The 12427-nt window shown below is 36.7% G+C and overlaps 1 protein-coding gene across 1 annotated transcript in view; it reads right to left on the reverse strand.

Annotated features, from left to right (window-relative positions):
* The window catches only part of LPCAT1 (lysophosphatidylcholine acyltransferase 1), a 65726-nt gene that overhangs the window by 24654 nt on the left and 28645 nt on the right, over positions 1-12427 (reverse strand). Inside the window, exons 8-9 of the mRNA XM_058832869.1 lie at positions 12128-12182; positions 8509-8591 (exon numbers count right to left, since the gene is read on the reverse strand). Coding sequence (XP_058688852.1) covers positions 8509-8591; positions 12128-12182 — 138 coding nt within the window. The remainder of the gene's footprint in view (positions 1-8508; positions 8592-12127; positions 12183-12427) is intronic.

Raw genomic sequence — 12427 nt, forward strand, 5'->3', positions numbered from 1 at the left:
TTCCCCTCTTTTTTATTGTCTGTGCACTTGATCATCCCTACAGACATCCATGTCAGCTGTCTCCAGCAAGGACATGCTACAGGCAGTACTACCCAGTGCAGTTCCATAAAAGAATGGGGCAATAAAAAAAGATCTAGCCCAGCCAAGCACATTACTCCAAAATTCATCAGCTCTCCAGGCCACACTAGGTATAGCATGCAACAGAAATACAGGAACTTACAGGCGATCAGCTGAAGCACATGAGAACTACATGCAAAAGGGGAAGCTTGTTAAAAATAAGTTAGGAAACTGAAAGAGTAAAGTGTTCCTCTATTGGACATATTAGGGAATCAGGAGAAATGATAAGACACCTAAATTCTGAAAGGACAAAAAAAAAAAAAATCATTGAAATTGATTAAAGGTGGCAATTAAAATAAAGAGACTTTTAAGAAACAAAAGAAACTCAAGTGTTCTCTCGAGGGAAACTGGGAAGATGGACAAGTTAAAACATAACCATAAGGTGGCAAGCCAAAGCAAGAAACAATAGCTTGTTAAAACCAAAAGCAAGATGCTTTCCCAACACATCAAAAGAAAGATGACTAAGAAAGATCAGGGCACTCAGCCTGCGGGGAGGGTTGAAGCTTGACTGGCTGCCAGCCCAGCACCAATGCCAGATTTAAATAACTGCTAAATAATGGTCCCCAAATACATTGAAGGAGCCTAGCTGAAGAGGAATTAAAAAAATCTCCAAAACAAACAGCCAACAAAAAAATCATAACCAAACTTAAGACACAAATTCCAAACAAAAGTTGGGGTCATTGCAGGTTCAGCTGAACCACGAGGGGAAGCACAACCTGCATCTTTTTATAGCTTTGTGCACCCCTTATAGAAGAGGTGGTAGTTGGACCAGACTTATATTGCTATCAATAAAGGAAAATCCCCACTACAATTAATACCGACATGTATGTTCAATGTCAACACATACACAAAATGGGATTCAGAAAGACAAAAGCAGCTTCTCTTGTTCACCTGCTGCAATTTTCTTAAAAAAACAAAACAACTTAAAGAGGGTACATATACATCCACTTTCGTAATAACAAAGATTAAGTGAGGAAGGAAAGAAACACTTTTGCTCAAAGCAAAGTTCAATCATAGAATCAGCCAAGGCCAGACAGAGTTCAAGGGGCTCTTGAGTTCAGAAATAAAATCACAACCTGTACAGGGCTAGCAGCTTAAAGCACCTTGATGTCAGCTCAGAATGTTAAGAAACTGCAGCTGAGGGAACATATAAAGTTCATTATATATCCTAAGACTTGTCAATTTTTTAATTTCTTAGAAAAAAGTCTGGCATATTAGAGTTCACTGCAAGGCCTCAGTACAACTGCAACTCAGAGGATTTTTCTACAGAACAAGTTATCAAACTATTCTAACTTATCCTCCAGGGCAATCTTTTTCTACTTCAATTGGGGAAAAAAATTCAAGTCGAGATGCAAATCACAAGTACAATCCCATATTTTTAACAAATTAAAAATAAAACAACTTTTCCCATATCTTCATTTGAAAGCATTTCCCTGCACCCTTTTCTTCACATTACTTCTGCTTTCACACTCAGTTAATGTGAGCCTGGCCTTTTTAAAAGTCCAGCAGATTTATATCTGACACGAATGTCTGGCTTGACACAACTTGAGACTTTTCTCCTTTCCTGCCCTCCCCAAGATGCTGGCTATTTACCCATCACGATATCACACTACATGAAGTTTCAAAGTCAGCAAGTCGCTTGCAAATAATAAACTCAAATGAAATGAAACCCCAAAAGCTTTCCTGCAAACCCAATCTGTTAAACACAACAGCTGTACTTGTTATATCCTGCTTTCTGACACCAAACAGCTCCCTATGTATAATATTTGTGCAGTCAGAACATAAGATGAATTATTAACTTCCTTATTTTCTGCATACCAATCCACTATGCATGCAAAATGCCAAACATGAAACAGAATGTGACTGCTGGAATATTATGTAAAGTGAGAGAAAACAGTACAGGTTATATTGTGACATTTGGAATCTACATTTCAACAAAAACATTCTCAAAATGTTTTACATTGTGCATAAGCAGAACGGTGAACTAATCAAGAGAATGTTTCAAAGGCTGCTCAAAACCCCTTTAAATCAACTATAATCTTTATCGGGTGATGAAATCATTAGGATTGTATCTAAATAGGTATTTTTCTTCATTATGGGATGTTCAGCAAAAAGACATTCAAAAGACAGTGGACAAATAACTCCAATTATTAGTAGCCATCTGTACACAAACTTCCTGAACCAGAGACCTTTTGTACCACTGTTTCGGAATCACTAATTAACCACATGTTTTTTACAATATATCTCAGCCCTGATTAAGTAATTTTATCTGGTAATGAATTTTCCACATTTTAAAGACTTATTCCATTTACTTTCAGCTGATCTGCTGTTGAGTGCTTTCCATCTCTCCTGCTATGAAAAGTAAGACTTTTTTTAGCATGCTTTTTCAGAACTGATGATTTTCCTGACCTCCAAAACAACCCTCCACTCTTTTTTTCCCCCATCCTTTCCCAAGCTGAAGAGCTGCCAACTATTTAGTTTTGGAAGACCAGAGTAGATTGTCCCTTTTTTATCCTCAGATTACTACTTTGTGACATTCTCCAAGCAAAAGGAGGTCCAGTCATGAGTCTGAAGTTCACATAAGGAATCTATTATCTCTTAATGGTTTAATTTTTAGACAAAAAAGAAGCTGCCAACAGCTGTATTTCTGCCTGGTGTTGTTTGAAAATGGGTCCTGTAATTGTTGGTCTTGTAGACTTGCACATCACAAATCTTCAAGGGGTAAAAAACAAAGGAGGCTCTCCTTGCGTTGTCAGCATTCAAAAACCAGTTCAAACCAGACTGTTGCAAAGTATTGTTTAACTTTAAAATATTTATTTCTTCCTTGAGAAAATAAATGTAGCAAGAAGCCGCACAGTTAGCCTTGTTCTGTGACTAGGTTCTCCAACTGCCACACTCACAGTATTCACAGAAATGAACAGAGTGCACAATATGTTTCTCATCTCAATTTTTGTATATGGCCTGAAATCCAAACAATGCACAGAATCTTTTAAGTGGGAAAAGACCTATGAGGTCATCAAGACCAACCTTTGACTGATCACTGTCTTTTCAACTAGACCAACTAGACCATGGTGCCATGTCCAATTGTTTCCTGAACATCTCCCTGGGCAGCCCATTCAGATATTTAACAACACTTTGCATTAAGAAATTCTTCCTGATGTTCAACCTGAACCTCCCCAGGAGCAGCCTGAGGCCATTTCCTCTCATCCTATCACTGGCTGTGTCAGACAAGAGGTCAACCCACAGCTTGGAACAACCTCCTTTCAGGCAATTGCAGAGAGCAATAAGGTCCCCTGAGACTCCTTTTCTCCAAGCTAAACAGCTCCCTCAGCCACTTCTCACATGATTTATTCTCTAGACCCTTCACCATTGATGCTTCAAATGGATGCTTGTTAACTCCAGCACTACATTAATTCCACTTATATTGATGCTTATGCCTTTGATGGTATAAAAATGCCAAAAAACCAGTTTGGATTTCAAAGTTGAATGCTGAACATCCAAACAGTACCTGTGCAGAATCACACATGGAACTTCAGACAGCAGAGGCACAGAGCATAGCAGTTTATCCAAAGTTAGATTCAACAGGCCACTGAATACAACATATAGCCATGAGTCAGACCAGTAAGCGACTGTAAACTCACAACCTCAAGGCTACTCTTTAGCAACTAGCATTACTCCATCACATATACTGGCAAAGATCACATTCTGATGTCAGAGCCTGCAAGAAAGAAAAAAAGCCCCTGATTTTGACTAGAAGATGACAAAAGGGAAGATGGACACAGAAGACTACCTGCAATATTTTTTTTGCCTTCATCAGCATGCTGGATTAAAAGTACTCATTTCTCAAAAGCAAAATGTAATGCTCATATGTCAAGCTGGTAAGTCAGTGTATGACAACTGTATGACATGCTCCAACACAGGGAAAGTGATCCTGGCAAGTACTTGACAGAAAACATCAGGAAGACAGATGTTTCAAGTTTCATGTCTAACACGCTTAACTTTAATCAATTTCAGCATCTACTGCAAATATAAAAACACGTCTTTAAACGTTTATGTAAGTGAGGAAGAAAAACAAAATGGGAAAATTCAAACTGTATATGACATTTTACTATTTCTACAGGAAGGCTGCCTTTCTGGGCTCACCAAAACTCAGAACCTCTGTGTCACATGTTATTACAATGCTGAGTTTAACAGTCAAAAGATCTAGGAAAACAAAATGCTCAAATCAGGAGTACTGAAAGAACTTTGGTTCTGAGGTGCTTACAGTTTTGAAAAACAAAGAGGTAAAGGTGTCTGGTTTCCATCAAGTTTCAGTCTCAATATCTGCCACGTGCAAAAAAAAAAATCAACATATTTGCAATATTTTGTCTTCCATTTTTCCCCAAATTGTACCACCATATTCTTCCCTATTTTGAAGATAGTCTTTAAGAGAAACTAAAACTGAAGAATTTTATTTGCATGTTAATAAGTGACCTGTGGGTCTGTGTATCATCATTTAGTCAGCTTATATCTGTAATTACAGATTACGAGGTTACTTTAGACTTGCACAAAGAACCTACAGTGTAGATTTTCACGATCAGATGCCCGGATTACCACTGGTTTATCTTTGTACGAAATGAATTTTTGCAACTAACTAGAAGCTAAGCTACTGACATACCTCTTTCAAACTTATCTGAATCCTAAAGAACAGCAGGCTAACAAAACTTTTTATTCCCCTCAAAGTGGGAGTAAAAGTTATTTACTTTTTCCTTCATACAGAATTTCTACACCCTAAACAGCACTTTGATTACAACTAAGATGTCTTTCAGAATGCAGTTGCTAATGGAAATTAGGCATTTAAGAACAGTAACAAATGGGTACAACCCCACAATGAAAAGAGGCAACTAATTTATTTCTTTAGGGCAAAATACTCCAAACAAAAATATCACAGAAAACATAATTCTTTAAATAGCTATCAGTAAATTAGGAACTATGATGTAGCAAAACAGCACAGAAAGGTAAAAATGGATAAAAAGTTGCAACTGATGCAGCTAAGAAGCATAAGTTTTTAAAGCATAATAAAAAATACAAAAAAATAACATAACTACTAAGGATAGAAAAATTGTCATCAGACAAAAAAACCCTCTGTCATGTGTAATACTTTACATTGGGAAACAAGATGACAAATCCTATGAATAATAGTATTTCCCAATGTTCTAAGAGATATTTCCTCTACCACTGAGAAATTTTTAGAAATAAATACTTGTGATGGCGAGGTCAACTGATTTGTTCCTAATAATTCTGGAAAAGCTGGAATTGAAGTCTCAAGTGGTTGACAAGTTTACAACACTAACATAGTCCCAATAAATTATTACTTATTAATTTGAAGATTAAAATAAAAACACCAAGAAACAACATGGGACAAAAAGTTTGACACTCAAGAAGAAAATATATAGAGGAAACTGTGGAACTCAATAAATTATCAAAATGACCCATGTTGACTACCATCAACATAAGATGATAATAGCTTATGCACATGAAGATCAAAATGATGATTTTGCTTAAGTAATACAAAAGTAAGGCAACATATTATTTATCAACATGACATTGCTTAGGAGGGTGGTTTCAGAATTTTGTCAGAGCAATAAAGAACACATGAAGTGAACTAAAGCTCAGAACAGCACCCCACTTTATTAATTTTAAAGAGAACTGGCTGAGACTGTTGCCATATTTAAAAGCACTCAACATTTTCAGTGATTTGAAAGTGACTGTAAACACAGCTCCTGATAGCATGCTGTGGGTGACATGGACATTGACTAAACTGAGTAGGAGTCAGAATAAGGCCAGAAAGACCAAGCAAGACAGACTCACTCAAAAAATAGGTTGTATGAGAAAATTAAATGTGAAGCATATCGTTAAGGTGTAAGTAGGGACCATATTTTAAGCAGCAGATTAATCTATTCTGCACATACCCTTTGTGCATATTAGGAAAATGACCCAAAGGATGGCAAGCATGTTCAGCAGCTGTGGCTATCCTATATGAGTAGTTCCAGTTCTGATAACACAGGCACACTTTGCATTTCACTTTTTGGGCAAATACACTTATCCAACGTGCAAGAAACTAATGTCCTAAAGAAGCAAACCTCTGTGAATGACAGCATCTCCTTAACAACATAGTTTGTGTTCACTTATATCTATAAATTGAGTATCTAGAGACCACCATCACTCACATCTGTGTCCAGCTACAGAAAAGCTAGTCAAATATAGGTAAACCAAAAATTCTTCAGAGAGTCAACAAGCAGAAGCAGCATAAGATAGTCTTGTCAAATGCTTTGTTCAACGCTAAATATAAGCTGTTTACAAATCAAGATTATTGTGAAGGCAAACAATTTCAAGAGCAAAAACTGTATCTATTGCTGCACTCAGGAATTTTATCAACTCCCTCTGAAATCAAGAGCGGGACACAGGTTTCCACAACACTGGCTCTAGACTCACATTATTACCTGGGAGTGCCACCTTTGATGCTGTAAGCTATCCAGTAGAATTAGACTCTTCTGCCAGACAAATGATGGGGAGGAGGGGTAAGCAGACATCTAAATAGATCCCAAAAGGACCTCTTGACTACAAGATGCTATATCACTACTGACTCAATCCTCAAGAAAAGCAAGACAAAACTAGATGAAGCAGTAATATTGTCCTTTATCCAGCAATGCAGAGTGCAATGCTAGCACCCAACAGCACCTGAGGTACTTGAGTTGCCACTGCTACAGTTCTAGAAGAACACCCTTGACAGCATTTGAGCTGGAATCTACTGTACCAAAAGCTGCATGAATAAACTAGTAAAGTCTGGTGAACTGACACAAGAAGAAATAACCTGGAAGTGGTCAGAAGTAAATAATTTTTAACTATGTTGATGTTAACTGGTCTACAGTTATCCATGGTATCCAGGCATCAACATTCTGTTTCATTCCCATCTGCATTTTAACTTCAAAACTTTGATATCCAAACACATTTGTTTTCCCATTCACGTCAACACAGCATCTACAGCCCCTGCCTCATCCCAAAGCAAGTATTTTTTGACATCTCTCATTCTGACAGTCTCCCTGTTAGATCTGCATTCCGCTTCTGTGACCACAAATGCTTAATTCTTCAGGACTGGGAGAGAGAAACATAATCATGTCTTTCCTCCTAAGCACACTTAGAAGGGAAAGCTTGTGACATGCCAGTTGTTGTCAACTTTTGTAGGCTTTCAAAATTTTTCCTTACAGCACACAATCCCTGTTATCTAATTGGAGCAGAGTTCAGAATGAAGATTCAGTAACGTGGCCTTCTACACAAAGTGTGGGGACAACACTTGCTTGATGGTCTTTAATTAACAACAAAAGTCTTTGAGGCCAGTGCCTCAAAGATTTTTTGACTCCAAGACAGGATGTTTCAAACAGGTCCTTTTGTTCTTCTCTCTTGTGAGAAATGTCCTTTTGTACAATGGATCTATTGTTATATTATCCTCCCAACATCCTTAAGGAAACTCACAGACCCAGGTTCAAACAGACAAGAATTCTCATTACCTAAAAAATGGCCTTTGGCTTAAATCAGAAACTTAGAAACGGAAGAGAAGTTAGAAAAAAGAAATTATGATTTCACAAATTCTTTCAAAATTGGAATTAGGAAGATACATAAACCTATCAAGAGTTATTAGTGATCACAGGCCTGAGGGTTCACTGTAAATATGGAAAAGAGTTATGTACTGACTAATGGAAGGTTTACTGAAAGAACTAAAAAGAAATGTAAAAGACATTAATAAAAATGCAACAAAAGAGTGAATGTATTAAATGTTGCCTTTATTATACCCTATAGACTAGTGTTTTAACTGTCAACACATTAAATTCAATTAATTTGCATTGTATCAGTCCTGTTTCCAATGGAAGTAAAGCCACTTAATGTGCTTATTTCACTGTTTGAAATAGCCACAGGGTAACAATGGATACATGAAACTATTCTTAACCTTGTTAAAACAGTCACAGCTTAAAATGACACCCCAATAGCACAAAATTCAGGCACATTAAATTTCCTAAAATTCAACAATACCCTTCCCCCAAAAGACTAAACACTCACTAGAGCAAGCAGAACTGGCTTATTATATGGAGGCATGTTAAAAAAAAAAACAACAAAACAACCAACCAGAAAAAAAAAATTCCAAACCCATCAACTCCTACAGTTCTTGCTGTATTTGTGGCTCCCTGGCCTCCTCAGAAGGGAAAGTAACCGCTGTGAAAGAGGTCTTGTAGACACTCCTGCAGACTACAAGGTTCTTTGTAGGCAGACAACCACGCTGACTGGATTTCGTAATATTTTCTTCAATCTAAACTTAAAACCACACATCTATTTTATGCAGAATTATAACATACTTACTCTGCCATTACACGTCTGACGTTATTGGCGTACAACACTGGATTTTTTCTTTCTTCTTCTGAAGGAATATACACGGGTAGAAACTGCATACAGAGAACTGAATTATACCAAAAATATTTAACATTTTAAACAATCTCTTACAGCACTGCGGTGAAAATTGTATACAGTTTGTTGCTATTCACAAAGTTACATTAAGACTACAGAAAACATTAATAATTAAACTTTTAAATGCTAAAGTATATGTCATACTTCTAGAAATTCATTTAACGTTAACTGCTCATTTCTTACCACATGGAACCTAAGCAGAGTTTTATTTTCATTTCCTAAAAGGAACTCAGAATTTTAAAATAATTTAGAATACCATTTTCTTGCATAAACCTCACTTACATCCAGAATTGTTCAGCACTTTCTAGATAACCAAAAAAAGAGCACACAATAAAGGAATATTGCTCTATATTAAGAATCCAAATTTTAAGGACATCAGGTATTTATTGTTCCCCCTGCACATTTTGAAATCATGTATGACTGCCTAATGTACACATGACAAGTGTTTTCATTTTCTGCTGTTGGATGCTTTGGAATTTTTTTCCCTTAAAATGGACATCAGCCATTAACACTGCATTGAAAGAAAAAAATCTAAATGAATGCAGATGACCAGAGAGCCACAAAACAGTTGATGTTGGAAAGTGGAAAATTAAAACAGAGCTGCTGGAGACCCACAACAGAAAGGGCAGCTTTCACAACAGCATGGCCTACATTAAAATATCTTCCAGTGCATTAAGCTGTTTTTAAGTGTCCATTGAAAAATCACATAAACCCCAAGATCATGGCCAATCTCACCAACAAGAACCTTCAAAACATTTAGTTCTGCCAAGTAACTAACTTCTCAGATGGAAGGAACAAGAGGGCGTTGCTCTGATGACCACTCCTACTCAGTACCAGACAGACAGCTCTCTTACTAGCACAGAACAATGAGATAATTTATGCACTAAGTGAGCAAAATGATCACAGTCTCGTGTAAAGCCTCTGAATTGCCAAACAAAGCTGCAAGAAGCTTAGTTGTAGCATTTGTAATTACCTAGGGGTAGTGAAAATGGGAATTACGACCCAGAAATTTCACACTGGTCTTTAAAATAGAAACTAACAACTGGGTAAAGTTGTTAGTCTCTATTTTAAAGTTTATAATTTCAGCAAATACTTCTCAATAACCATGAAGCTAGCTGTGTTTTTAAAATTACATAACAGTACGATTAACGCTACCCAAACACTGCCATTGGATATTCATCTGTTTCCTGTAATGGACAAGTATTGAATTTATTTTGTGTTTTGCTGAAGTTTTCCCTATATGCCCCACTGCAGATGAAAACATATACTCTTGTCTTCTAGGTTTACATTACAAGCAGGTACAGCAGCCTCATGTAATACAAAACCACAAAGACTGTGAAGTTAACAGACGTGGAAAGACTGTTCCTTCAACTTCCAAACCTCATTCCAGTTATTTGAGTTGCAAATGGCTATCAAGTCCTTGTCTGAACACAGGAGAAGTTTGAATATGAGGTGATTTCAGAGGTGTTCTATGTGTCTGTGCCTAACTTAACATAAATAGCATAATCATTTCAACATCACTAACAAAACTAAGAGAAGAATTCTCAGCTGCTGCAGACTGTCATGGATGCATGAACACTGAAGTTGACAGGTCAGTAAAACAAACAGACATGAGCCAAAACAAACTACATGTGCAGATAATCATATATCCTTTCTTCTTCCTAACATTGCCAGCATGCCAGTTCTAAGTACAGGATGGTTGGATGGACCAACATTTACAGAAATTTATTATAAAACCTACATCGATGCTCGCTTCTCCATACACAAACTGAATGACACACACAATATGCCAGAACATGTATTACATGCAAAGAAGCTCAGACTAGCTAACTTGGGATCCTGATTGCTGGCTGTTAAACCTTAACAGCTATCATTTAATCAAAAAAACACTGAAGTTGTGTTGTTTTGTAGTATGCCTCCCTGAGTTATTGGATCATCAGCACTAACTGTGGTATCCAGGCTGCCAGGGATTTGCCAGTATCTCTGTGTTGATGGAACAGAGCAGGAATATCAACCAACAAGCTTCAGAGACCAGGGGAAAAATATGACTTTGAACACAAAACAACTAATTCTTCCTATATGTTACCAGTCCTCACTGCACTTCCTTACAAAAACAGATTGAATAAGTAGCTCTCAAGTATTCTGCCTCATACTTGAGAGCAACCTTATAAACAGGTCTGCTCCTCTATCATCTGCCAACTCCAGCTTTAGTATGGAGTATTTCAGAAGGCCACTAGTTAGTTTGCTCTCTTCCCCCAAGAGCTACCAAAGATCACAGCTTGTTATGCAAGATCTGTAAGAGCTACAGAAACTCAACATCTGCTAGCAGCTGCTGCCTCAAAAGTCAAGAAAGCTCAGCAGTGTTCACTCCTGTGTGAAAGAACCCATTTTACTTCCCTAGGGCAGAAAACCATGTTCTTGAGAAAGGGTAAAAATCCTGCCAACCAGCTGGTTTGTCTTAGCCCTGTGTGAGCAGTCACTCCCTGGCCCTTCTGCACAACACAGGCCACTATTCTGGAAATCGCATTTGTTTTTTATCCAACTAAATTGATAACACAAACCACAAATTTCTACAACATATACAACTATTGAGTGGCTGGCATTTTGCAAATTCATCAATTTTGAGAATAACTGATTGCAAAAATAAGCAAATACAGAGCAATGACAAGTACAGTGATTAGCATGCAATCTATGTTACTATTGTAACACAGTGTATGTAAACATGCAATAGTTCTTCCTACTGTTTTACCCTGCCATCAGTTCCATCTGTCAGAGCTAAAGAGCTGCTTCATTATTCAAAAAGCAAAAGAATTGCAGAACATCTGTCAAATATCCTATATGACACTTTTGAAATATGCAATTGTCCACAAAAATGTAATTACTCTGTGTAAAATGCATAAGGACAAAAAGTTGAAAGGACAGGCTGTAATTGTTTCCACATTTTTACTACAATAGTCTTCAGCCTTAAAATTACAGTATTTTTCTCCACACAAAGTTAGGAATATAGATAGATTTTCTTTGTATTTTCCAATTTAACATTCTGAACACTACAGCTTAATAAAAAAATTAGCCAGACATTAAATAACTTATGTGGCCTATAAGAAACCACCTATAATTTTTCTCTACAAGACAGTCCTTGGTTTGTACAAGAGCATTCACACACTTGAATGTCTAACATACAAAGTTGGTATACTACTTAAAACAGCCATCAGGCCATTAGAAGACAAGAAATTTGTTCACTAAGGACTCATTAAACTGAGCCAGAATTTTATCTACTCAATTCAAATCAGTAAAAAAAGAAAGTCTTATGCCAACTGGAAAACTGTATTTTGCTATTCCATTTTTAGACTATATTTTCAGATGCAGAAGCCATTTGTCTAAAATATAAGTGGTATCTTAACTTGTTTTTACAGACATACATACAAGATTTGAATGCAAACTTTTACTGCAGAATTAAGTACAATATTATGCATTCTGCAACTGCTCAGAATACACTGGAGTTTTTTTTACTGACCTCGATTTCCACAGAATTGTGAAATTGACATAAAGTAAGCCACAGAATTTCAAACCTAAAAGGGGAAGATAGGGAAGGATGGAGAAAAAAAATTATATGTAGTGAAACTGTAATACATTGTGGTCCAAAGTCTTTATGTAGCATCCTACTTGTAGGTATGATCATATTCAGATAAAAATTAAAAGAAGAAGCCTTTGAAAGTACTTCTACATATTACATTCTGTAATGTGGAACAAAAGTAGTTTACGCTGAATCGGCATCTTAAAAAATAGTCAAAACCAGAAAGACAAACAGTGAAAA

This window comes from Poecile atricapillus, chromosome 2 (assembly GCF_030490865.1).
Source record: "Poecile atricapillus isolate bPoeAtr1 chromosome 2, bPoeAtr1.hap1, whole genome shotgun sequence".
NCBI lineage: Eukaryota > Metazoa > Chordata > Aves > Passeriformes > Paridae > Poecile > Poecile atricapillus.